This window comes from Anopheles gambiae, chromosome 3, assembly GCF_943734735.2.
Source record: "Anopheles gambiae chromosome 3, idAnoGambNW_F1_1, whole genome shotgun sequence".
Taxonomy (NCBI): Eukaryota; Metazoa; Arthropoda; class Insecta; order Diptera; family Culicidae; genus Anopheles; species Anopheles gambiae.
Window position 1 is genome coordinate 88044926 of NC_064602.1, and position 27716 is coordinate 88072641.

General features: G+C 44.0%; 3 protein-coding genes across 25 annotated transcripts in view; 1 reads left to right on the top strand and 2 right to left on the bottom strand.

Annotated features, from left to right (window-relative positions):
• Positions 1-1131: 1131 nt before the first annotated feature.
• Positions 1132-6872, top strand: LOC1280992 (probable G-protein coupled receptor Mth-like 14). Of its 2 annotated transcripts, XM_061653816.1 has the most exons (5): positions 1132-2180; positions 2334-2659; positions 4953-5674; positions 5743-6087; positions 6167-6872. In XM_061653816.1, exons 1-5 carry the CDS (start codon positions 2078-2080, stop codon positions 6564-6566), a joined length of 1896 nt encoding a protein of 631 aa, XP_061509800.1. In that variant the 5' UTR covers positions 1132-2077; the 3' UTR covers positions 6567-6872. The 2 variants fall into 2 exon arrangements, with proteins under 2 accessions (XP_061509800.1, XP_320866.3); XM_320866.3 differs by having other exon boundaries at positions 1220-2659.
• Positions 6857-24122, bottom strand: LOC1280991 (phosphatidylinositol 4,5-bisphosphate 5-phosphatase A). 21 transcript variants are annotated; one of them, XM_061653820.1, is made up of 10 exons: positions 24002-24122; positions 20336-20655; positions 11707-11859; positions 11401-11626; positions 11151-11326; positions 10852-11082; positions 10631-10784; positions 10069-10206; positions 8676-8954; positions 6857-8589 (listed from the first exon to the last, which is right to left on the bottom strand). In XM_061653820.1, exons 2-10 carry the CDS (start codon positions 20365-20367, stop codon positions 8308-8310), a joined length of 1671 nt encoding a protein of 556 aa, XP_061509804.1. In that variant the 5' UTR covers positions 20368-20655; positions 24002-24122; the 3' UTR covers positions 6857-8307. The 21 variants fall into 21 exon arrangements, with proteins under 21 accessions (XP_061509804.1, XP_061509806.1, XP_061509803.1 ...); XM_061653822.1 differs by having other exon boundaries at positions 11707-11829; positions 20336-20668; positions 24002-24108; XM_061653819.1 differs by having other exon boundaries at positions 20336-20668; positions 24002-24108.
• A 426-nt stretch (positions 24123-24548) lies between these two features.
• The window catches only part of LOC3291392 (uncharacterized), a 45596-nt gene continuing 42428 nt past the window's right edge, over positions 24549-27716 (bottom strand). For both annotated transcript variants that reach the window (XM_061656989.1, XM_061656988.1), the window contains 2 exons: positions 25671-26269; positions 24549-25592 (listed from right to left, as the gene is read on the bottom strand). In XM_061656989.1, the coding sequence (XP_061512973.1) occupies positions 26151-26269 (119 nt within the window). In that variant the 3' untranslated portion in view covers positions 24549-25592; positions 25671-26150. The remainder of the gene's footprint in view (positions 25593-25670; positions 26270-27716) is intronic.

Below are 27716 nucleotides of genomic sequence, written 5' to 3' on the forward strand. Positions count from 1 at the left end.
GCGTTCTGCTTTATCTTCATATCAAGCGGTGATAGCTAGTGGATCGTCTACATGTAGTATCCCTACACAATTTCTACAATAAATATGGGAAGTTTGCAGTTTGGCAGAAGATCGTTCATACTGATGACATCATTGGTAAAAAAGTTGACGATGTACTATATTTTAAATTGTCCCGCTATCACATGTTTCGAACGTAGCAAGGGCTATCACACTGAAGATCCAAAACAGTTCTAGTTTGGAGCCTCATTCTTTAACAATTTATTGTTCTTCTGTATTTATTAGCACTTTTATGCCAATTGCCCTATGCTTATCAGTACTTAAATTTAAATTTTGCTGATTTTTCATCCATCATCGCTTGCTATATTTGCACTAAAACACGTCTGATGTTCTTCATAGAAGGGTGATATGTTTTGCGGGAAAGTCATTAAGTCCTAAATTTCTAATTCTAAAAATTGCTAATAATTGTTTTATTGTATTAACATCATTAACATTTTATTAGTCATTAGCATACGATGTTGGCCTAATATTGAGCCGCGCAATTTGTACAAGATTATGATCAAAGATCACAAGATCAAAAGAGTATAAGTTTGTCGAAGAGAGAAGATGATGAGACATCGCCCAGAATATAGGTATAAAAGAACAAATCGTTTGTAAAGCTATCCCGTTCAAAGATTCAACGGTTCCCGTAGCAAAACAAACAGACCACACTGCATCTCCACAAAGAGGTCACCGGGTACGACTGCACACCAATTCACCCTTCCCCGCAGCATTAGAATTTCTTCACATTAAAATTCCGAACCCTTTGTCCCCAACGTCCAGCACTTACCTTTCTCCATTCGCTCCATGCCGTCGTTCATCGTTTGAGCGTCTGCTGGCTCCCTTCGGCACGTTTTGCCGATATATTGATGTGCTCTGCCGCCGGATCCGCTCGTAATGCTGCTCATCGTCACCAACGCCCTGCTCAAACATCCCGCCATACCACGGCTAATTGCTTATCTGAGATCATGCGCGACGACGGGCGTTTGTGTGTGCGTGTGTGTGTGTGTACATGCACTTGAGCAAAACCAGATCGCCGTTGACCGCATACCCTGGGCTAGAAATAAAATCCGCACACGGTCACAATTAGCTTGCAAACGGTGAGGAGCGCAGACGGACGCGCGTCGACATACGAAACTGCCGAATTGGAATTTGGCCCCGCACCATTGCCACACAACACAACGCCAACTTCCGGGGCAACAAGTGAGAGAGAGAGAGGGAAAGAAGATAGTTGCAGCTACTCTAGTGTGCTTATAGTTCCTTTTTCCGGCTGTGGGTTCCATCGCAGAACGTCCGCCAAGTGTCCGTTATCTATCGAACAGGTATAGGAGACGGTTGCTGATAACGCCAATCGTTCCGTGAGTAGTGGTGACGGTGCCGAACGAAGTGGTCCGTTTTGGGGAACGACCGCCGTTTTCGTTGCATTCCGAGGCTATCCGAGTGGCTGTTGTAGTTGTAGTAGCAGCAGCAGCAGCAGCAGCGCGGCACAAACCCGCGAGGTTCCCGATCAGTTCGCACGTGACGGTGATCGGTTTTGGACGGGCGCACGCGGGCCCTCACACATTGTGTTCGGGTGCTCTCTCTCCCTCTCTTTTGCTGACTTGAGATAAGGAGACCTCGCGAGGGTGTGCTAATTCTGTGACGGGTGGGACAGGGACCGTGATTCAGACATTCCGGTCAACCCCGGATTTCGGCGGAATTGCCCATTTACGTGCAAAACTTTGCACCCAGTTATGACGGTGCGGTGCCAAATTTCATAACTTGTGTGACCGCTCCCTATCATTACCCCGAAAGGCTGTGGTGAGTGGATCCCGCGCTACAGGTGTGTGAAAGCCCTTATCAGCCGTGCTTGGCTGATAGCAACTTCCAGGGAGGGCCGACCGTGGCGTATGTTTATCCAGCACCGTTTTCCGAAGCTTCGGCAGTGATAGGGTGAGTGCAGCACTAGCTCGGGCGCGGTATTGCCATTCACCGGACGGCTGCGGCATCGGCGTGTAGTGCGTGTGACCACGAGCGAGTTCGAATTCCAGCCGGGCGCAATATGGGACGCATTGGAGGGGTGATAGTGCGGTGCTGGTTGGTGGTGATCGTGTGCAGTGCCAACAGTGTCCCATTGGCCAGTGCGCTTGAGGCCAGTGGACAAGGTGAGTCCACGTACGAGGAGTACGACGATGAGAGCCCGTACCTGGGCGGGTACGAGCTGCTGGACGATCTGGATAGTAGCGTGGAGGAGCTGGCGACCGTCTACGACGAGGATGTGCTCGATCCGATCACTGACGATGACATTTCTTACTCAGGCTACGAATATGAAGATCCGCTGGACGATGACATCGGCGTCGGTGGTAGTGATGGGGTTGTTGATAGTGTAGTACCATCATCTATTAGCTCCAGCACGGTGGTCACACCCTCGATGACCACCCTCGAAGATGCCGTACAGCGGCACACGGTGGCTATTGAGAACGGTACGATTAGTGCGGTGGAAGCTGGAACGACTTCCACCTTGGCGATGCCGGAAAAGGAGGACGATGGGCTAGGTACACCACTCCTCGATGGGCTGGGTGCTAGTGGCAGTACCGCACCGCCACCGACGACCGTAGAGGACGATAGCTGCCGAGGTCATGAGGTAAGTGCCAAATATACGCGCACGCGTAAATTACGTCATTCGCGCGATCGTAATCGCTAGGGACTCATTATTCATGTATGGAAATTCAACCAATAAGACAAGACAAGCGACCAAAGATAAACAGTGCGAGAAAGAGACGATGTAGAGTAAGCGAGTGAAGCTCTTCAAAGTGGGGTTTTTTTTCGGGCATACAGTGAGGCCAAAAAATATTCGTCTAGCTCGTCTAGCGAGTATTTTACAGAAAAAAGAGCATTATGTATTATGACCGCAATAACCATGGAAAAATAAAGTATCGATCGAGATTGATTAGAGAGATCCCTTGTTTGCTAAAACTTGAGCATGGAAACAGCTAACTAACAGCAGGTCAGCATTTAGTATACTGAAGAAAATCAGTTGATTGGCGCTAAAACTATTGACTCATTTACTAGGGCCAAACACAGCATGACACAGATTGTAATGATAAATTTACTAGTAAATCGATCCAAAAGGAATAAAGCATGATATCAGAAATCTTATCTTAATCCGGCAAAGCTATGCCGCTATAAACATCATAGAAGTTTCCCAGGTAACTCAACTTTGACACTGAGAAGTGACTCGGAAAACCCGGCAAGTGTGAGTCGTGGAAATTTGACCACGCTCCTCGCGGTTCTGGTTGATACCGGCGAATGTACCATTAGATTACCGGACCCCTCCAATCAAGGTTGTTTGGAAACCCAAAAATAAGTACAGTTTAGAGATATGATAACGAAGGCGCTTTCTACAGAATCACACGTGCCCGATGGTTTCCAGATTAGTGGCCATGTGTTTGGCACCCCAGGCCGAATGGCAACCAAATAAGTACGAAAGAGATAATAAATTTACAGAGAAACAGATACAGTCCGGAGTTGAGGACTCTATGTCGGTAGCATTTTTATTGCAGATTGAATCGTTAGCTTCCGATATCTAAATTCCACAGAACTAGAATTATCATTTAAAACCCAAAAAGCCTAATGTCAATTACAAAGCCTCAAAAAAAAATACGATAGCGTTACCAGACACAGGTTCACTGGTTTGGTCTGGTTTACTGCTGGCAAAACTGTCCAAATGCGTGATTGAGGTGTGCAATCAGACAACAGGTTATCGTTTTAAGACCTTTGCCAACTCTGCATTTCAAGATTTTAAAAACCCTTTCACCCTAACATCTTTGTATTGTCATGTCATGCCACGGTGTGTAGTTTTACATAATATACTTTGAGAATGTATTGACTTCCCCTCCATTCTTGAGCATGTAAACTCGTTGGAGCACCAAGTAGAATCCTTAGGCCAAGACCATTATTTTGTTTTTTAGATTGACAGAGTTAGGCTTCAACGAACCACTGTCGATTTTAGTGTTAGTGTGAACTAAGTTAAATCCCTCTTACAAAGCGAATTTAGACGAGAGTTTTTGTTTGTGTTTCGTCTTTTGTTACATGTTTTTTCTTTTATATTTTAAAATACACAATATTTTTTGTTTATTAATAAATTTCTGGATGGTGCCATCAGTCGAAAGTGCTCGCGCTCATTTTGCATCTAAACGATCTACATTAACAAACCTCACATAGTTCATTAACTTCTGCAAACGGGACCTGGATTTTGGTGGTCAACTCGATTCCATTGCCACAAATCTCAAAGATGCGATTCGACCTGATCGCACATTTGGGGGTTTTGCAAACAAGGTTGAAGCAGTTCGGTGCCACCACCGATACTAATGACTGTGTCTATCTTCAACCCACTCTCAGGCTTGTTTAGTACATGGTGCCGTCGGTCGTGGATACGATTAAACTACCATAATAAAGTATCAAGAGGGAATCAGCGCTTGAGATGGATGTTTTGGTTAGTCTGAGCTGCTTACGTCTGAAAGAAAAGAGACTAGATGCGCTGTGAAACTCCTTCCAGAGCGATAGCGGATGCGATGATCATTCCCAGTACATGCTTTCAGGAATTCAGCCGCTAAGTATGCGCCGTGTAATAGCGAAATGCCTTCTATGATTATTCATAACCTTATTGACTACTTAACAACCATTTTGACACTCTCGCACTACTAACTAGTGTAGATTTCAACGCCCCATTTAGGCATCTATATGACTCAGGATGTAACTTATGTAAATTTCCACTATCAAAGTCTGAAAGACTTTCATCTATGGCAGTTTTTTAGTACATTCATCTAGGATCTCCAAGATCCCGATAACTCGATCAAAGAGCTATAATCTAAACATCACATATTGATATACATTTTGTCGGCCGTTTTCCATTTCTTGTTCTCCCTCACCACCAGAAACTACCGACCCAGCCAGAGTACGTGAGCCGCGACGCGAGCATCATGCGCAAGTGTTGTCCGCCGGGCGAAAGTTTAGTGAGCGAGCACTCCAAGCACGTGTCCTGCCAGAAAGATGCGCCGAGCTCGTACCTGCCGCAACCGATCGTCGCCCAGTTCTACCGGGACTGCATCGAAGATCTGGAGGAAGAGCTGCGGCTGGACGTGCGGTACGGCAATCCCTGCCCGAGCGAAGGTGGCATGGTGAGCTTCGGGGCGCACACGAACGACACACTGTACGTGATCCAGAACGGTTCGCTGCTGGTCATTTACGGTGGCAAGGATTACGACGTGTACGATACGTACTGTCTCGATTACGACCGCACCGACGGCGCGCTGCTCGCGTACGTCTGCCCGTCCGAGGTGCGCGTGATGGTCGATGTGGTCAAGGGCCAGCTGTTTCTGCTCACGATCTGCCTGATCGTGGCCATCCCGGCACTGCTCGTTACCGCGCTGCTCTACATCATCGTACCGAAGCTGCACGATCTGCACGGCCGGGCGCTGGCGATGAACTGCGTCAACTTTGCGATCGCCCTGCTGCTGGAGTGCTTCTTCCAGTACCGGAACCGTGGCAAGCGCATGCTGATGGACGATATGGTGCTGGAGAACTACGCCGAATACTTCATACTGGCCACGTTCTTCTGGCTGCTGGTGAACTGTGGCAACAACTGCTTTCATGCGTGGTAAGCGACGCCCGGCTAACCATCTCTCTCGGAAGGCGGAGGCTAATTGCATCTTGAACTGCTTGCAGGTATTACGTCCCGCGAGGCAAGAAGGCCAACACGCTCGAGGACAACCAACGGTTTGCGCTGTACGCCGCGTTCGCGCAGCTCATCCCGCTGTGGATCATACTGTCCTACTCGATGACGCCGGCCGGCACGCCCGCCATCAAGCACTATCTGTTCATCCCGATCGGTGTGACGCTCGGGCTCGGAAGCCTCTGCCTGCTGGTAACGCTTTTGGGACTGACGCGGCTGAAAAATTGCTACTACACCTGCCACCAAATCCGACAGCGCTTGGTGCAGAGCGGCCAGTATGAGGAGCTGTGCAAGTACGTGCCCGTATGTGGCCGTAAAGTGAACAAGGTGATATACATGTAAGTATTTACCTGCTCATCCAGCCAATCCATGCTTTCGATACTAATTTTTGATGGGTTCGGGGGGGCGTTGTTGTAGGAACAAATACACGGTCCCACTGTTCGTCGTGATGGGCACCATCTGGACGGTGATGGCGGTGACGTACTACGCGACGTACGATCTGCCAATCTTCTACGACATACTGTTCGGCTTTCAGGGCATCCTGATGTTCGTCATCTTCGTCTGCATGCCGCGCCCGTACGAAACGATCCGCCAGTGGCTCAACGAGCGGCGGTACTGCGCCTGGATGTGTCGGGTCGATCAGGTCGACGACGGTGAGGAGGCACCGATGAAGCGCCAGATGATCGCACCGATGATGGCGCGGGCGGCACCACGGGTGGCTTGCGTCCCGGACGCCGCCCAGTACAACGCCTACATGGGCGGACCGGAGCGCTTGAAGCTCAACAAAAATCCGTTTAAATATCTAGAGGAATTTTAGGAACTGTTTCGGGCGATTGGGGCATTTACGGCGGGGTTTGTAAATATTAGACGCAGTATTAGATAGGCGGTAGTTACTTATTCGGATACTGGACATTCAACGTTGTCTACGTTGTGTGTGTTTTTTCAAATGTCGAATAACATGACCAATAGGTGTAAAATTCCTAAACTAGTTTAAATAATCGAATGGTGTAAGACAACGTAGTGACGTCAGTGAGGCGTAATAAGATAGCATAAGGGAGTCATTCTTAGAAGTAGGGTCTATTAAGGGAAAATCATGCTATAAAGTAATTCAGCAGTGAAGTAATTCTCGGTTTACTTTTATTTGTAATTAAGACGAAGAATAACGGGTCTGGGGGATGTCAAGTTCCGGTGATTCAAATCGTCTTCAACAACAAAACTACCAACGGGTATAGGGAGTTGAGGGATCGTTGCTGCTGCCGGTGCTACTACGTCCAGTATAGACCGCACCAATTGGCGGCATTCGATGGCTCTAATTGCTCGTGCTGATGCTAAATATTGCCCAAATCGTCGTCCTCCCGAAAAACGAAAGGAACCGGGAGACGACTACTGTTTTGTTCGCTAAGTATTTATAACTATTTTCTGAAAGCAACGCGGCACTAGCTCTAGTCCATGATTGGCTTTTGTTTTGAATATGTGTACTAATGTTTGTGTGTTTCTCTATCTCTCTCTCTATCTCTTTATCTCCGTGTCGTCTGTTTTGTGTCTCCAATGGTGCACAACAGGGAGTGGTGTTTGGAGGTTTTAAAACGAGCTTAAAATTACAATAAAACAATCCAAAAATAAAATAAAAAAAGTAAAACACATACAAACATAACAATCTCCATCTGAGACGGTGGCTGTAACTGATAGGTAAGAACTGTCCAGGGATTTCCCCCACTAGACCACTAAAAACACTTGACCGCGCAAGCGAAACGGATGGACCACGCGAGGCGGGTGTGAACCGGGGTTTTAGTTGCTGACCGGAATAGCGGATGGTGGTCGTTACGAGTAAAGTACTGACCGATATCTTAACTCACCGGCACCGGGGTTTGCTTTATAGATTTGGAACGTTATCTCAAAGCCCTTCGGTATGGTACGTATCCGTTCGGGACAAAAGGGAAGAAAAACTAAACAAGATTGCAGGGTGAAGTGTAGTAACCTGTGCTCTGCTTGCGTTTTCGTATCGATAGATTTTGTTTTTTTTTTGTTACTCTCTAGCTAAGCTAATGCAATAAGGCCTCACCTCAATATGCAGTGTTTGCGCCCGTTATCTTCTACGCTTCTCGACCCTCCAAAAAACCGGTGCGATGCGGTGCGGTACAAACACTTCAACACGCGTACTGCTGCACCATCTCCATGGAAGTGAAGTTTTTGCCTGTCTGCCTGACTGCCTACCGCTCTAGCTTGACTGTGACTTAGCAATTATCACACGCACGCACATTTCGTCGTTTTCAGTGGCTGTTTAATTGGATAGGAAGAAAAAGGGTTTTTTTTGTTTTGTTTTGTTTTGTTTTGGCATTCAAGTTTGCCAAGTGTCACAGTGTAATCTAACAGTACTTTCTAAAACCACCCGCGACGGTTATCGGCATCCCTTGTATGTGCGGGGAAACGCTAATCAAACCGGGGTGCCGGGGTTTGCTTGTTCTGGCGGTATAAGTGCGCTGTGCGCCGACGAAACCGGGCTAAGGGCTGGCTGGCAGTACCAGCCGCCGCCCCGCCTAGTACCGTTTCGGTCGCGATCAATCGATCTCATCAAACGAGGGCGATGGGCACCGCTTCTCGACGGCGAACGCGGGACTGATGCCGACCAGCCCGGTCACACCGCGCGTACCGGTGCTCTGGAAGTACAGCAGCTGGTAGCGCGTCCCGAGCGGCAGGCTCACGTTCTCCGAGAACGTCAGCTGCACCGTGCGCGTGTTCTGCATGTGCTGCAGCTGCTGCTCGTTCAGCTGGTGCTGCTTGTCCTTGTACGTTTCCGTGTACTCGTACGCCAGGTACTCGCTCAGACTAGTAAAGTTCTCCTGCAACAACAAAAAAATGCGACAATGTTGTAATTAGAATTCGGCCCTAAAACCGTCCCCGGCACCACAAAAAAAAAAAACCTTACCCGATATATTCCGATCCAGTCGGCGTTGCCCTCCTCGAACCCGTTCGGGATGACGTACTCGATCGTGTTCGGTTCGCCGACCAGCCACAGCTCGATCGGCTTGAAGCTGACGGTGCGCTCGGTCGTGTCCTCGTACACCTGCCCGTAATCAATCAGATCCGTTACGAGATCGTCAAACGAATGCACGTCCGTATTGTTAGCCATGGCCAGCTTGTAGCTGAGCCGGTTGTTATGCTGCTTCCGGAAGTGTTCCCCACTGTACTGTGGCTTTCGATTCACCTTTTTTGTTTTTGGCAGCAGGGTGTGTGGCAGGAAAAGCATGGTTGTTTTGATTTTTGATTTTTTGTTTAGTAACACCCACTCACCCCCACCCCCCAAAAGGCCCGGCGCCATGGATGCAAGCAACCAGCAAGACATGCGCACGAAGGTGTCAATTTGGCATCCCATGCCGACCGACGATCGACCAGCACACACACACACAGACACATACGGGCGGCAGGTTAGTGTTCGTGCGCGTGCACAGATTGCAGTGCGTGCGAGCGAGCGTGCGTGCGGTGCGTGCAGACATAGTACCATAGTGGGGGCGCGTTAAACAGACAAACGGCGATGGTTGGCGGTAGTGTTGTGGTTAAAAGATTACGATGGCAAGCGAAAAAAGAAAGAAAGAAAAATGAAACATTTACCAAAATCAACATACAGAGCGATGGAAGGGTGAAAGGAAATGGGAAAGCTTAAAGCGAGTTATGGTTAAATGGGAAAGAAACATATAAAAAGGATAAATGGTGAATAGAGAAAGAGAAGCGACAGATAGTTGATAACAACAGTAAATAAAGAAACATACCCTAATAACCGTATGACAGAAATATTAATGTTGAAGAAATATACAAAAGGATTGTCTAATAGTTTTGTTAGAAATTAATTTATAACGTTTACCTATTCAGTTAATTGACACTTTCCATCGCCTGAAGAGACAAATGATGACCAACATAACAAAAAGGCTTCGTTTTGTTAAAATATTATACTATTGATGTTTCTACTTTTTTGCCTTATATACCTTATGTTGGAATTTGAATATTTTTAAAAAATTGTTTGAGATAGAACAAACGAAATAAGAATTCCTTTCTTCATGTCAAATGGTAAAATTGTAGATCATCTGTTCTGTTAATTGGAATTGAGGTAAGTATTTTTACGAAATGAGAAAACTTTAACTAAAATGTGTTAATTTCTTCTTTAAACTGCATTTTTTATACTAACATATGACTAAAGTAAAGTACGTTACAGAAAGCAAAGCGGTACAGTTGTGATAAGGATACAAAAGCATGCAAACACATTCCTTGTTTCGGTCTTGCTGGCATAGCAATGGCAGACCATCCCCACCCGGCACCGGACTCACCCTCGCATCCGCCGTTCGGGCAGTGTGCAGCGCGATGGGATGCCGTTTCTTGCGCCGTACCGTCTTAAGCTTCCGGCTAGTAGCGGTGGTAGCGTACTGCGTATTGCCGTTCTCATCCCGACTACCCTCGACCGAGCACTGTGTCGTCCCCGGATGGATCGATTTAAATTGCATGGACCGCACGATACCAACAACGAAAGCACACACACACGGGATGAGTAGAAACAAACACACACACGCACAGAAAAGGGAGGGAGAGTTGGAGTGATAAAAACAAACAACGATTTTGATTAGATTTTCCTGTTAACGCCGTATGCCGTTTGGCTTGTTAGTTAGTCTGGGACACGGGGAAATTGAATTTCCATGCCTCTGCAACCCACAGCTGGTGATCGATTGAGATGTGAAACAATGTCGAGAAATGAACACAAACACACACTCATAGTACACACGCGCGCGTAAGAGAGAATGATTGGTCTCGCAGATGGAGATGAGCTTTTTTGTACAGTGTGAAACACTTCCGGAAGGTTTAGGGGAGTCGCCAAATCCGTATCCGCAGACGTACCTTGAGCGTGAATTCACTGGTGACCGGTTTGTGATCGCTAATACTGTAGCTGGGATGGCTCTTGTAGGACGTTTGTTCGGCGGTGAGGCGCACGTTGCGATAGTTGTTCTCGTTCACCGCGTACAGTATCCGATCCGTCCAGGCAGGTCTTCGTCTATAGAATGAAAAGTGCCAAGTATTGCAACAGACTCGCAAGAAAGAAATGCAGAGTGCGCACTCACTTCATATCGTACTCGTTGCTACCGTGCTCGAACTTGAACGTTGGCGGGAACTGTGGCAGCCGTTCCTGGAGCTGGGCGAACGCACGCCCCTCCCGTCGCACTAGCAGCAGCTGGTCCTTCTCGATCAGCTGCTTCAGCTCGTCCCGTGCCACCATCGCACGGATCTCGTCGGCGGACGTGGTCGCTTCGCCCGTTAGTCGGAAGTTTAGATCGCCAAACCAGAACACGTAGCTGTGAAGAGGTAGATCAAGATCACTAGAAGAGACTGCTACACAGTACGATCTGACACTGACACCTACTCATGATCGAAGATGGTTTCCTTTGCCTTCACGTGGAACTTCTGCTCCTGCACGATCCGCTCGTAGTCGTTGATGCGCTCCTCCAGCATGTGGTCGTGTGCGGCAAGGTGTGCGTTCACCAGACAGATCGAGCTGCCGTACACGTTCATGCGTATGCTTACCGCGCCCTTGTTACCCTAGTGGACGGAAAAGTTTCGAAAGATATTGTCACAACCAACACTTTGTTTGTTTTGAGCAACGCGATACTTACCCATATACCACCCAGTCCTGTCCGGGTGTACTCCGTCTCCACCTGTCGCAAATGGAGCAGATGTTTCCGGCGGGCAAACACCGACAGCAGCAAACCCTGCATCTGCTCCGTCTTGATCACAACGTAGTCGCGCTCCTTCAGCACCTCCTTGAACTTTTGCGTCCACAGATCATCCTTGAACAGGTTGTACAGGGTGTTCTGAGGCTGCGCATTCACTTCCTGAAGTCTGCAGGAATGACATACAGAAATGATAGAGATTAAACAAACTTTTTTGGAGTACCTCCAAGATCCAGACTGAAGACTTACCCGATCACAAAAAAGTCCGGCAGATGCGAGTCCTGTTCGGGCCGGTTCTCCAGCCCAAGCAGCTTGTTGAGGGAGATGTTTTCCGGGAACTTTGTACTGACGTTCCAGGTCACGATGTAGATTCTGAGGGCGAGAGGTACAAAACGGACGAGACTGTGAGGTTAACAGTGATCGATACTGCGGTTTGAGATACACTGAAGTTGCTTAATACTAAGGTTGTTGTGTTAGTTACAGAATTCATCAATTCAAGAAAACTTCAATCCCGTAATAACTTATCCTAAAGACCCGAATCACAAAGACCTCCGAAAATCCCCGAATCTCTTATTAAGTACATCGTAACCTCTTCGTGGAAGCCTCCATTAAACTGTGTTGCATTTCCATTCAAAGTGAGCAATCAGAGGCTCTTGCATAAAGCGCATTAGCGCCTTCCCCGAGCGCACACAAAGAAGCACAAAGGCCGCTGGCGGCCACACACTTCCTACACCATTTCTCCAATAGTTTGCACATAACGCAATATCCATCGTTCGGTGCTTCCTAACTGCGTCATGATCGCGTTACATGATCGAACTGGCTGGTCTTCAACTTTCAGCCACTAACACTCTTGTTCACCACGACCTACAAGACGTCCGTATCCGTCCGTGATTGCTTCAGCTGACTTTAAGCGATGCTACGTTTACCTGCAGGCATTGTACGCCCGATGGTCCTGCTTCACTGGGTACGACTTCCGGCGTCGCTTGGAAGACTTGCGCCCAAACATGCTGCTCACTTGGTTGTTTGTTGTTTTCAAGTGTCACCACCGATCGCTCGATCACTCGATCAACGGAACGAAACGGCACGAAATTGAGGACAAGGTCTCGGGGTGTGTGCTTGCTTAATTCCCTACTACACCAGTTTTTCTTTGGTAGCTTTTCCTGCAGACACAACAAACACAACACACGCCTCTCTTGGGTTGGACCTCTTCACTAGCGCCCAACGTCCACACGTGCCCAGTACCGATCTGCAACTGATCGTACACTTTCGTGCGTAGATTTTCATTACCCGCAACAGAAAAAAAAACAACCTATCGGGTCGACTTTTCGGTAAGTGTGTGTGTGCCATTATCAAGCTTGTCGAACCACCACAAAAAGTGAAAAGAAGTTGCTTTTGTTTCGTGCGTTTTTGCTTTGGTCGCTTTTCACCGGCCAACACCTATAGAGACAGACAAACACACACACATGGTAAACGGAATTGACCGATAAAACCGATTCCGTACGCAATGCATGGGCGAGAGAGGGGGTGGTGCCTTTTCCGCATGCAAGTCTTGGAAAAGGGGGTGGTGAAGAAAGAAAATGGGGGCACAGTGGCTCGCGGCAATGGTGGCGCGTTGCTGGTAGGCGCTTTCCGCGCTTTTTGTGTGTGATGGCGGCGGAAAGGAGGGAGTAACTCCGAAGCCTCCGAACGGTGTCATTAGTGGTCTGCAGTGAGGCCGCTTTGCTGGCCGAAAGATGCAAGTTGGTTTGATATAATCGTAACAATTGCATCGGTAAGGGTGGGTCGAAAAGTACCATGTGTAAGGTTTGCTCATTTTGGAGCTTTCTATACCTTTATACACCTTCCGTTTGCATGCAATAACGTCTATTATATTAGATTATAATGTATTTTTGTGTATTATATTAGATTTGTATTTTTTATATACTAAGTTTTTTCTTTAATGTGTTCTTTGTTCTTCTTTGTCTTATATTTTGGTTGTTTTTGTTTTTGTGTTTATTTGTTTGTTTTTATTGCTGATTATTTAATCTGTTTTAGCATACAAATGAAGGCATCCATTATAGCATCCATTTTAGGTTTAGCTTATATTTTATTAAAGAGAATTTACTTATTGTTTTAATAAATCCATGTTTAGAACGATTCAGACAACAACAACAAATACGCCATTAAAGTGCTTCTTCGTTACACAACAATGTAAAAAATATGTAATTCATAAAAACTAAAAAATAGCTCACACATCCGTCCTTACTAAACGCCTGAAGGTATGCAATGTGATGCTTTTTCAATTTTTTTTAATTTCATATTTTTTGTTCATAGATTAATAATGAAAAATACTTGATATAAATACTTAAAGCCCTAGCAATTCTTGTAAAACTTAATTACGCTCTACTAAACGCCTGAAGGTATGCAATGTGATGCTTTTTAATTTTTTTTTATTTCATATTTTTTGTTCATAGATTAATAATGAAAAATACTTGATATAAATATTTAAAGCCCTAGCAATTCTTGTAAAACTTAATTACGCTCTACGTCCTTACGAAATTTGAATTTAATTTGAATTGAATTTATAATATCTTTACACATGACATTGCAGTTCGATTTATTCATCAAAATATCATCAAAATAACATAACCAATATAGAATCATCATCATCAGCTCTCATCAAAATAACATAACCAATATAGAAAGACAGAATAACAGACCAATATGAAAGAAATAAAAGTAGATTGCACGTCATGGACTTTTGGCTAAGATTGGTCATAAAAATGGTCTTTTGTTGTGTAATGTCTGCACGATTAACATTGAATTGTTAAGTTCCCGAAGGGATAATAACAAGTAAAATTAACAAGCATCAATGGCATCCAATAACAATAAAAAAAATTGCAATAAACCAATTGACACGAAACGCCAGCAAATCATATAACACAAATCCCTATAGATCCATTGTTTTGCAACTGACCCTTAGCTCTAGGTTTGAGGAAGTGTGTATGTTGCCATATGTCTTCGCGTGCACGGAATGGCGAAAAGGAATTTGGTAAAGGCAGGGCCGCATTAATTTGAAGCTCACGCGTTCCGATGATGCACCAACCGAGGATGGAGTTTGCTCCCACCCGCATGCACGAGCAACACCCACAGCAACACGAGCATCGGGCTTGGAATGATCGACCCGTGAAGGAAATGAAGGAAAACAGCAAACCCACATTCGTGCACAATTTTCACGAACAAATATTCCTCCAGCACCTTTTGCGTTGTGCAAGGGAAATGCGTCGCGGAGGATTGGCCATTTGTTGTTTCGTGTGTGTGTGTGTGTGTACGAAACGTTCACGTAGCGAGCGCAAACCCTTCACAGCACGGAGCAGGGGCGCTGGTACAGTTTGCGCACATCCTGTCCGCATGTAAGTGATTTAAATTTAATGATCGCTCAACATCGAAACGTATCTCGCTTACACAAGAATCAATTAACAGAAAATTAATGACGAGAGCCGGAGTGGTAGAGTGATGGAGGGAGGTTTGGCAACGATTGGAGTTGATTATTTACCAAGTACAATAAATGTACAATAACACTTGATATTAACGACTAGCTACGGGGGCGTTTGCAGCTGCACTAGATTGCGAGCCGTGGGCATCCTAAGCGTAACAATACATGTGGTTGTGTATTTATAATATTTTTTACCCTATCTACAAACTTCCAAGCAAATATTTGCGGCTATAAACAATAATCAATAATAAAATTTGGAAATTATTGGAAAATTAGCAGCTGATTTTCAGGGAGATTATCGACAAGTACAGGGATCTTTTGCAATCTCAACTGTAAGGAATGCTTAGGAAATGTACAGGAGAATCAAGGTCGATCGTAATGATTATCACTGCTCAAGCACTCTGCGAAATCAAGCTTATCTTTTTGTCAGAGCACTCAGAACTGTTTACTTTTAATCTGCGTCATGTCAGCGGGGTTTCATAACGATACCCTGTTAATTGCTATCGTTTTTCTAGCGCTTATTCGCCCCTTTTGCTGAACGCATTGACCCTCAGAACTGTTTCGTGTCGTTAAAATGCCACGGCGGATCATTTCCTCAGTTTATAATCAACTGTAAATTATCATAAAAAATATATTTCAATTTGTTTGCATACAGACTAATTGCGGCTTAATTTTTAGACATCTATAAAGCAAAACAAATCACATAAAAAGAAAAATATGATTTCATAAAGAATTTTGCCGCAACATATTTAAAGTCTCAGGCCTTAGCAATTCCAAAAAGAAAGAAGTTGTACGAACTGTTGTCTGGTTATCTCGTTGCGTATCATTTGGCTTCTCTGGCCCGTTGTAAGGTTTCTGTTGCATTTAAAGATTAGTGCGCTATGATACCAAGGATCAATGTCAACATTTTAGAGTCTGAAGAGCTAGATTAGAGTATTATTCTATACTTATTATGGCTAATTTAACTTATGTTACCAATTTTCCTTAGCGGAGTTTATCATTAAATGTTCATAATAAAACGAATAGTTTGAAATGTGAACATTAAGAAATGTACTAAATATAGTAACAGCTTGTTTGCCTTGTTCGGCAGGTCGTAGAACGTGGCCTTAGCTTAATAATGGCAGCACATTCATTACTAGAGCAAATATTTCCGAAAAACGAGTCACCTGTTAGAGAATTCATTATTTTAATTATCATTTCAATGTTAAATTTCATATTAAATTTAGTTTATTCTGCTTTTCAGCTGAAATTGTTATTACAGTTGAAAGTCAATTATCCGGGGGTCGGATTTGTCATGGTCTAAAAAATTGACAACTACTCAAAGGTGTCAATCATGCCTAAATCGTAAAAATCGAAGCAAAATTGTTGAAACCAATAATAGCTATCATTAAAATGATTTCTCGTAGTATAGTCGTCAACTCGTGCGACTTAACAACACGCCCGTCATGGGTTCAATCCCCAAATAGACCGCGCCGCCATACGTAGGACTGACTATCCTGCTATGGGGGGGAATCAATTAGTCACTGAAAGCCAAGGCCATTAGTGGGTACAGGCAGGCCTTGACCGACATCGGTTGTTGAGCCAAAGAAGAAAAAGAAAATGATTTTCAATCTCCTCTAAAAATACAACGCGCTTAAACGTTATTAAACTAATAAAAAGCTCGTTTGAAGACGCTCAAATCAGCCTAAGCAAGAAGCTTTCTTGATAGTATACTATGGATGAAAGTATGATAGTATATTATAATTTTTAAATTAAATTGTGACCTAACGTTGAAGCAAAAATGTTATCGAAACCCAATTCCTATCACTCCGAATAGTTGGTGTTCTCCTGTAATTTTATTATGTTCCCTATTTAATGTCTTTCAATGTCTTTAAGTAATATGTTTAATTTTTACTACCGTAAAACGGTTTGCTAATTAGCCATTTCTTGCACAGCCAAATACAAAAGATCATGGTACAAAATTTATGGTATGCCAAGGTCATCCGGTGGCTGTAATGTAAATTCATACAAAAATACAACCACATGAACATAATAAATACTCTTCTAATAATTACAAATTGTGAAGAATGTTCACAAGATATTATCAGGAATACATCACTTCACACCCAAATGCTTTCCATCAGCCAAGCACATCTTACCCACCCAAACACAAAACCGCATGGCTGTTGGCCTTTAGCCGATTTCTCTCCGATCTCCCTGGGGTCGGAAATCGGAATGAGATTGCTATCTATGTGCAGCGAGTGCAATCATCACCGAGTGCGCACTGCTGCAGCAGCAGCAGCATCAATTACTTCATCCGATAACGATGCAATGATGATGATGTCACGCCATAACGAATCGTAATTGGCAAGCGAACCGGGCGCACGGTGCGAGACCACAATCGGCCAGCACACGTAAAACGCATTCGCCAGTAAAAATAGCGAGCAACTGAAACTTCGAAAGCAGTGAAGGAAGCGACGTTGCAGCATATATAAATAAAAACTCATAAACCACCCCTTGGGCCAGCCATTGGCAGGGAGAAAAGGGCAGTTCCAGGTGTCTGCCTAATGGGTTCGGCTCGCTTGCAGCGTCGTTGAATTTATAAATAGCACACGCTATCCAGGGGAACAACAGAGCGCCAGTGAATAGTTTAGTGGCCTATGAGAGTTTCCGCTGACCTGTTGCTATAAAGGTGGGTTGGTGAGATGGTTTGGTAAAGCTCTTTTCTAATGCAAAGCGTGCGCGGCATGTACGTGCACATGTAAATTATAGTTTAGCATTTCCACAGTACACCATGTAAACAGCAAACAAACAGTGGAATAAATTGAAGCTCGAGCTGCGTGTGCATGCTCGGGCTGGGGCAAGTGTGCCTCGCAACATGCAGCATAGAAAATCGATACTATTTGGCATCGGTGTGATAGGAGGTGCCATTTGAAAGACTACTCGAAACCGTGCACAAAGGCGACACTGAAAAGCCGCCCAAGGATGCCTTTCCAATGCACCAGCCTTCCAGTGCAGGAATCGAGCCGACACGACGCCTCTCAGTTCTTTTTTTTTCGGTGCAAGTAAATGTATATGTTTGTGTAAGCTTTCCCTGACGTTGACGCGGCTTTGCGAGTGAGGTGTTTTTCTTTTTATGCTTTTGCACCGCACTGCACACACACGGCAAGAGATCGATATCCTGCAAACGGGCAGTGAGCGGGTTTCGTTCCAACCAAAACAGCGGGATGATGGGGCGACATGAAGCGCACGCCATTAGAATGAGATTAAATGGATTAAACACAACTAAAAGCGACTAATTGCCGTAGAAAACGTGCAATGTAGCGCACGAATAAATGTATTCTAATTAGTGATTTTTCGCTTGTTCTTACGCTTGCACAAAACACATCTTGACCGGTTCGTGATAAGATTCGTGTTTGCCTTTTTTTCCCCCCCAATCACGAGCGAAGCAAAATTCTCATCATCATTAGAGCGCAATAAACATATAAAAAACATAACAGAAACATCGGTAGAACAGAGAAAACAATCACTTCTCACGCTTCACGGGCCGGTTCCGCCTTCCATGCGGGCCAGCATCCAACAAGGCCTCAACGTGCGCTTGCATAAGCCCGTTGACGTCATGCGGGGAGGGAAGAACTCGGGTTGCACTAGAGTCCCAACAGTCCGAAAGATGCTTTGATACTTATGTAATCCCCGCCAAGAAGAGGGCGATAACAAGATCCGCAGCAAACCGCAGCAAGAAGGTTCAGTAGAGCATCCACCGATTTATCGGAGCTTTTTAAGTGGCGTTTGAAAGCAATGGAGCGTTATGCGCCTTAAAGTATGCACTGTGCTACTCCTTTGATGTGTTTTAAGAAGCTTACGAGTAGCAGTATCGGAAAAAGACTAAAATTTAACCTACAAATATGACGCATTTTGGTTTTGACGAGAAAGTTTTCAGAAAGAACATCTTCCCATATCAGCATATATAAAGACTGGCTGGCTTGGTGATTAATTTCGCTTAGGAACGGATGCGTCTTTTAATGTTAATTTATTAGTGCGTTGTTTGGATTGGTTAATTAATTGGATTTAATATCTGATAGATGGAATTAAGAAGGTAAGAATACAATACACATTTTGAATGTATTTTCATCAATAAAGTCAATCAGTTTCTTACCAAAAGTAGCGTAGAAATTATATTAAACCTATATTGTCACATGCAAGAGCACATCTTTGCGGGATAGTGTTTAACTATACTTAAAAATGGCCCCTAAAACGTGTAATTTGTTTTGAAAAAACTACACCCTGAGATTCGAAATCAACCCAAAGATCTTTCAAAAGCTAATTGTTAGCTTTTGTAGTTGAAAACAAGACATATGTATGTAAAATAAGTGATAAATGGTTCCACTGGTGTACAGAAAACTCTTAACATTATTCATAATCCAGAGGAATAATCAAGAATCAACTTAGAGAAAATGAAATAAAACAAGAGACATCAAAAGGATATGTGTCCCTGATTCAAGCACCAATCACGTTTATCTGCCATCCGCTGGCACTAGAGCTCCAGCTGGAGACATGCCCCTACTTGCCGCGACCGGGAGCAGCCCAAGGTTATCCGATCAAAGGAGTGAGCAGGCCCCGCATATACCCAATGCCCGCTTATGACTTGCACAAGGCAAAAGGCTAAACGAACCATTTTACCAGCTCGTAGGCAGGTCGGGATAGCAGTAGTAGTGGGTGCTGGTTGGTTGGTTGGTGGCATTTATGCGCCAGTCGCGGAAAGGAATGATGATGCGATAAGTCAGCGCCGCAGCACACAGCGCAACACCGCGATAACGATTTTTGCTTCTTCTTTCGTGGCGCGTCTACTACTTATCGCCCCACAATGCTCATAAACTAAGGAAATGAAACAACAACAACAACAAAAAATCAATTCCTTCGATAAGGCTCACTACTACTACTCGAGGGAGGGGCGAGACGGTTATCGCACACCGTCCAGGTGTTATCGTTTTTCCTGGTTTTCATCCCCGCGAGGATGACGACCTGATGCAACCTGACATCCGATCGATAGGGCACGACATGATGCCATCGCAGCTCCTCCAGCTGACGAGTTTGCTGCGTTTTTTTTTTGTTGCAGATTTCAAAACGAAACCGAACCAATCAGCAAAAGCATTGAACAGTTTATGGTCACGAGCAATCGCCCCGTGCGGGTCAGGCAGCGGGCAAAGCTCCACGTATCCAACTGCGAGGTCAAACCGGGCGAAAGCCGGGCATGGGTCGAACCGCGAGGTTCCAAAAATAAATCCATTCGATTATTGATCAACCGGTCAAATACACATGCCCCAGGGGGCTGTCGTTTTGTTCATGTTTTAGGCACAGCGAAAAGGTATGATGTTAGCAAAGGTATGAAACGCCCCATTTACTACCCATCCCGATACTACTCACTTTACATTCCAGTTGTTATCACAGTGACTCATGTTGGAGCCGGTCGATGAGTCCTTCCGCTCGATTGGTCGATTGGTTGCCGCCCTGGAGGGACCACTGCTTGCTGCCGTCGATGCCGTTGCTGCGCCCTGTCGGAGTAATGCCCAACCGTTGTGCGGAACCGTTTCCCCGCAGTATTATCACCACTTCATTCCACTACCGAACAAGCGCAAACATTCACAGCACAACTGCTCGGCTTTCGTATGTCATCCAGACGATTTAAAGCACACTAGCAATCACTACCACACTCACGCCACCAACTGCAGCGACGGGACTGACCACTGAAATACGGGACTGACCACATAAATAAATGAATGCTAAATGGTTAACACAATTTGTGGATGGGTTTTTTTATGTGCGACCGCGAGGTAATCGATCTCGGCAAACGAATCGTTCTGAAAGAAGCAACACACTGAGCAAGTAAAACACCCGCAAGTCTACCGAGCAGGAGACGAGAGAAGGATAAATCTCGTACAAACTCTTCAGTCGAGCAGCATTATCTTATCGCCGCAAACCGCGAACAGTCGGCGAACCGCGATTCGTTCGTTATCAAATAATTATCACTTGCGGTGTGGATGGGGTTTTTGCCTTTTTACTGTACCACACACCACCGAACGGATTCTTCGTAAAAGATTCACAAAAATTGACCGCGCTGTACTTAACCGCCGTGTCCAGCGCATTTCAACGCACGGTCATAAACGCGTTACGAAGCGTTCGCGCGCGCGCGCTCTACAGCACGCTTGGCCTTTGCCGCGTCAAGGTGCAGCGTGACCTCCCGGTTGGTCGCTGACATTCGGGTGGCGATCGTGGGGCCTGTGACTGCCGTTGACGGTTGACTTTCAAAAAAACAACAACCGCTCACAGTCAAGGTGAGTCAGTTGCAAGTTTACGGTGATTCGTGCGGCTGTGCCGGATGATAGTGCCCATCCGTTGGTCCGGTTGTCCTGCCCGACTGACAAGGTAAACTTGATTGATATTTCAGCTGCATACCGCTGGGAAGGCATTTACACGCGCCTGGTTGAAATGCGTTGTTGATGATGTTATTAGTATTTTGTGTTTAGGTCTACATTTAGTAATGTTTTGCAGGAGATCGTTTACTTTTAAGTATACACTGACAAAATTTTAAGCTAAAATCATATAAAATTAAATGTTATGTTAGGTGCTTATGTTAATACTATGGTTAGTTGTTTGTTTTAGGATTAATGATACAATTCTTCCGTAATAAAATGCTTCCGAGTTTTGTAAGCATGCGTCTGTCGAGCGGATTGCATTATTTTTAAACACCACGCCTAAATGTAGGCAACCAGGATATCAAAACGGGTAACGCATGTGAAACAAATGAACTTTCTTAAAGGATCAGATTAGAAACGAAGAAGTGCTCAGTTCTGATGTTCTGTGTCCTTTTTTTTAAATTCAGGGACGTTCAAACAAGAATTAATCTATATTTGTGAAGCTGAATTTTGCAAAAATTAAATATTAACGTAAAAAAAAAAAACTATTGTTTTGCTAGTACCTGACTACTTTTTTTGATACAGAACAGAAGAATGACAACATAAAATTCTCAAAATTATCTACTAACTATAAACCTAATTTAAAAAAAAATTTGACGATTTGTTATTGAATTTTGTATGATTGATAAGTGTAAAAAATTATGTGAATAGATTTATCTCGGTTTTAATTACAGGCAAAGGCTAAAAGGAACCGATTACAGTAGATCCTAATTTTCAAGCAACAATTAATTAGACATAAGTTGGAATATAATTTGGAACAGATTTAAAGGGATCAATTAAACCGATACTTAGTACCAAACAAACATGGAAAGCAAGACATTTCCTCACGTTTCTGAATAAATTATTCCGAAAAATGGTTACTGTGGTTTTTTCTCGGTTCACACTAAAAGCGTATCTCAAGAACTACCTGTACACTACAACAAGCACCATTTAATCCCATGGAAAGATATGCTCATATATTTCTGCGTCATATCCGACAACTTTTTTTTTGCTAGACACAATTAATGCCTCCTCCAGATGAAGATTCTAGCAACGAAATGGCGCAAATACATTAAGCATGTTGTAAACAATTTGCACAAAAGTTATTTCGCTCTTTTTAAAGCAAACGTTTATCGACTACGACTCGGCTTTGACGCGGCTTCGTCTAATTATCCACTACCAACGGTCGGATGTTCTAGCGACCTTGACTAAGTACTGTACACTAGTATAGTGTGTGTGTGTGTTTTTTTAAGGAGACATCGTTTAACAACATATTTAACTAGCTGCTGGTACAGTGTTGCCGTGTTATCGGTTTTCGCTTGTTTGAATTCCGGTCGTTCCTTTAGCTGCCTAAAGTGGTGACCGTATCCGTAGCAACCTATACCCTCCCCCGGCTGTCTGCTGCTTATACTGCTTCGTACGTAGTTTCTGCGAGAGTGTGCATGTGTGCCTGGACACCCGTTTATCGTCAAGGTTTACTACGCCGAAGGGGAAATGAAGAACCGGAGTGTAAAAAGTTGCTTTTGCGGGGGGTTTTATGAGCTTGTTTGCTTCCATTTGACACAGGTGAACTGGCTGGTTATCGTGCCACGATGCTGCCGTTTTTTCGCTCTTTCTTCGTTTACGGCTAACCCTCATAATCTATGTTTTTGTAGTGGTTGTGTGTGCAGGCACTTTCAACCAATAGAGTACAACACATCGATGTTGATTTGTGTGTTGTTTGAGTGGCACAAAGTAGCACACAGTTGATTGCAAAAAGGTTCTTCCCTTCAATTTGCCCCGTTTCGATATTGAACGCTTGCCGCTCATCGGGTGGAACCGCACTAGTAGACACGTCCAATACAAATACACGGCCATACGCGACACAGCGAGACCCGTTCACTCCCGTTTGGCGCTATTGTAGGTTAATATTTCGATCACAAAGCCGCTTCTTCTTTCCCTCCTTTGAATACTACCACATTACGGCCAATTAATTCTCGTGTGACGCGGTCGCGGTCAATCCGCGGTGGGTGATACAAAGAGTGGTGGAATCTATTTTTAATACGTCTCACATTTTAACAAGCACACACAGAGACACACACACTATTCGGCCAGACATGACCAGCAAACAGCAAAACAGCATGCCCGTTTCTTCCCTTTTGCTGAAAGATTTACACCCTTTTTGGACCCTTGGGGGACCCCCTTGGCAAGGGAACACATTTTTCACACATGTTAAACAACTTGTAAGGGCTCGCGGCCTATGTTAATTAGGTCACATTGGTAAACATAGCCACAGAACCGCACACACTCATTCTTCTCGTGTCACAGGCTTAAGGTACAAAAGCAAGCCCTCCCCTTCACAAATGTTTACTTGCACTTCACCCTTTTTCCATATACCCTTGTACGTTTCTTCTTTCATTTAAACCAAAGGGCTTGAAAAATCAAAACACGTGATAAAGCAACAAGCCCCTGATTAGAGGAGCACTTCATTTCACTTCAGCAATTAAAAAAAAGAACTACCCCCTAAGGGTTTGAGGCTGCGGCCGACTCTACACAGCGACACAGTGAGCACACGTCCACTGATTGTATGCTGCAGCAAAGGGCACAACGAACGGCGAAAGGTCTGGCGAGCGGGCTAACGAAAAAGACAAATACATACACCGACGGTGGAATTTCAGGAGCGCGCAGAATTTTGACCTCCGTTCTCGGCGAGAAAGAACACGAAAATGAGGAGCGGAGCAAAATATAAACAAACCACGCACACTGGGGACGCCTGCATGGACGTGTTCCGGTGACAGTTGAAAATAAAATCGGTTTATTGTCCAATTTTTGGAAGTAAAAGCGTTCAACTGATTATTAAGCTTTTAAATAATGTTTAAAATGGTAATGAATCCATACTAAATGTGTTAAAAATGTAAAAGAAATGCTTACCGAGCACCCACTGTGAACGCAAAAGGTTTTTTTTTCCAAAACGGCTGCATCATGTAGCTTACAATTCTCACAGCTAGATGGCGCTACTGTGCAATGGTGCGACGAGCGTTTGAATTGTGACGGTTGAAGAGTGCATAGAAAATTTGTGTTTTTTTTACACTTTATCGCCATTGCTTCTTATACAGACCTTTCCAATTGGTTTCATAACAATCCAATTAGGCTGTTTTATTTAAGATTATTTCTTTCTTGGCAAAAATATCACACAAAACGTTCGATCTCTTTCTGATTTTCGCTATTTATTCTCATAGAATCTCTTACACATTAGTTTCGTTTTTGCCTTCCAGCTCCTCGCGGCGTTCGCTATCGATCGCTTCCTTACGCACAATCACTTAAAATCTAATTGCTAGTCGTCAATCTCTCGTTGGGGGATGGGGAATGGTTTTATCGCGGGATAAAAAGGAAGTTAAGCGAAGGGCAGCAAAATGGAGCAACGTCGATGGTACTGCAGAAAAAAGGCAAGCAAAACCATCGACTAGCTGCCAATTTTAATTCTCTTAAATTTTTTTTTCGATTTGTTTCTCCTTTTCCTGCTAAATACTAATATATACACAGCTGCCCACCGAATGCGCTTTCAGACTTCGTACCGTAGGGTGTGTCGTTTGTGTATGTGTGGGGTGGCAACTGATAGAAATGAAACGGAAGGAAGTTAAAAAGGCTTTTTCGGGAGTGTTTTTTACCTAACCTTAAAAAAATACCATACCTAGCACTAAACCGTAAAAAGTCCGTTCGTCATGCCACAGTGGGAGGGAATTAAAAATTAAGGGATAGAAGTATCTCGTTCTCTCTTCCGCTGTCTCATGGCTTAGCATCAACGCCACTGAAATGGTCGCTCTAAAGGGGTTGAGGGAAACCTATTCACTACAATCTAAGAAGCGCTCCTGTGTTCGGTGATGAAACTAGTACTGCACTACAGGGGTGGCCCACCTGTCACCGGTTCCGTGAAAGGTGTGCCCGAACACTAATCTTCTACTGGGTGAATCTCAAACACTGCATGCGAAGGCTCGCACAAACTCCTAAATATTGCTAGTCAGTTTTTTTAATGAGTAAAATTGAGTAAGCTTCCCGGTACTTAGTTTTCTGCTTCCTTTTCCGAAATTGAAATGATTGTGTTGTGTTGTTGTTAAATTACTGATTTCCTAGCACTTCATTGCTGTCCATGCGAACGTTTTGTACCCGCTGGTGTCGCCTTTGTCGCGCGTCTTCCCTTTTTAATTTCCTGTCAGCAGTTATCGTAGAGAGATCACATTTTCTCGTTTACTCTGTAAAATGGCAAACAAAAAAACAAAAATTAGAAAATGTTCAAAAAAGTAAAAAAAAGTTTAATGAACAATACTTACTAAATTAACTAAATGAAAACTATCGGTCCCATTGGCATGAGGAGAAGGAGTAGTAGCAGGAGTGCAGGAGTGCAGGTTCCCTGGGATGGAGGGTGGTGGGATTTTAGTTCACCTGTTTCCCCCCCCCCCCCTCACCCTTGTTCCCCGTCGTGTGGTCGAAAGCGTGAGCGGTGGAGCGTTTCGGTTGCTATTTTTGTAAGGGGCAGAGTTTCTTACGCATCTAAAATCACCTCTTCCCACCCTTCTGCGCAGGCACAGGGGAAGCATCCTCTTAGTACACGGCCGGTACGCACGCACACACACGCACACACGGCTCGTTCTCCTCTCCGGGTTCGTTGTCTTTACTAGGCTAAGTCTCTTAGTGTTTCTAATTGTATCCTTCCATTTGTTGTCCCTTCGGCTGCAGACACGCCAACAGGCTGTTGGTGTAGTAGTAGTAGTAGTAGCGTTTACTTCTGCTACCTTAGCTGCTCTACTACCTCAGTACATCATTCCCGGATGGACGCCACCACCACGTTGGAAGTACACGTTCGGATTGCTGCTCATCGTTTGCTCGAGCGTGGTGTAGAGGTTCGTCTCATCCGGTCGCATAAAAAGACCTGTCGGGAGCGAGGGAAGAGAAAAAAGGGAGAAAATTAGAACAATGAGAAAATATGTCTTAACGAACAAAATAAAATAATGATAAAAATAATAAAGAGACATTAAACAGTTAAACATTAAATAGATTAAAATTAAAACTATTAGCTAGAATAAAAGGAACTGCAGAAATAGGTTCAGAAAAGCGCTAAAAACAGGTTTAGTTTTCAATAAATGTTCAAATGGTTTCAAAATTGTCACCATAAGAAACCACCATTGAAAAATGGGAAACGATGTCTAACCAAATTAACAAAAACAATGATAAAAAGATGAATATCTAAGTGGCTGTGATGATGAAAAAGTCGTGTTGTCGTATAATAAGTATTAAAATGTAGAGCAAAGTTTGGTAATAATAACAGTTTTAAGAAGATAATGAAACTATTAATAAATATGTATACTAATACTAAAAGCTTAGCACAACAAAAGTTATGAAAACTACATTTGTTTTTACTTCTAATGTTTTAGCTATTAATTATATTGGAAAAGTGCAAACTAACTGCTATTAAAGGATACAAAACAAACGTTTGAAAGATACGTTAAATGTTAAAATAAGTATAAATTGTTTTAGAATAAAGACAATACAATCGTAAGATCTTATAAAACAGCATACCACAATCATTCGATGGAAAAAGGAATGAATAATGAAAAAGATGAATTTAAATTTAGATTTAAATAAAAAAGAAGAGATGAAATCGAGTTTAAAAATGAAATTAAATATTCAAAAAACTTGAGTTCATTGTTTGGTTTTGTTTAGCAAATGGAAACAAATTGAACATTAATCTAGAATATTGTGATTATTAGATTGGGAATGTGATGACAGAATTAATTAAATAATTTTAGGATTATATTTATTTTTTGAACTTCAGTTGAATTGCTCAATCGAGCAAAAAAGTATAAAACCGTCTATATTTTCCAACTAGCGTGTAAGGTGTAAGGTTCCAATCAGCGTAAAAGCAATGTTTGATGCATTATGAAATAGGAAAAAACACAAGCCATGTCAATGCGCTTCGCACAGTGCCACACTATTACAACACAGGAAGCGTCAACATCTGAACATCTTTTCTCATTACACGTATGGTTGACACGCGTCTTGCAAGTGCAGCACAAGATGCACAACCGCCGGCACAGCCCAGAGGATAGAGAGGATGAAAGCGCTTTGTAGCAGGCGCTCCACCTTTAAACACGCAAACTATGGAACAAACCGCCGGTCTACTTAAGCATTTCTTTTCGCATTCCCCCCCGTGTTCAAACCCTTCATCACTCATGTAACAAATGTCGATCGCACGAAGATCGCACTGCGTCGCCCGCTTGTAGCCGCTATTAGTTTGACAAGTGAAATTTTACCGTTTTCCAAATGAGCCTCGCGAGCCGGCTTGTTAATTAACGGACGGGAGGGAGGGGAGGGAAAAA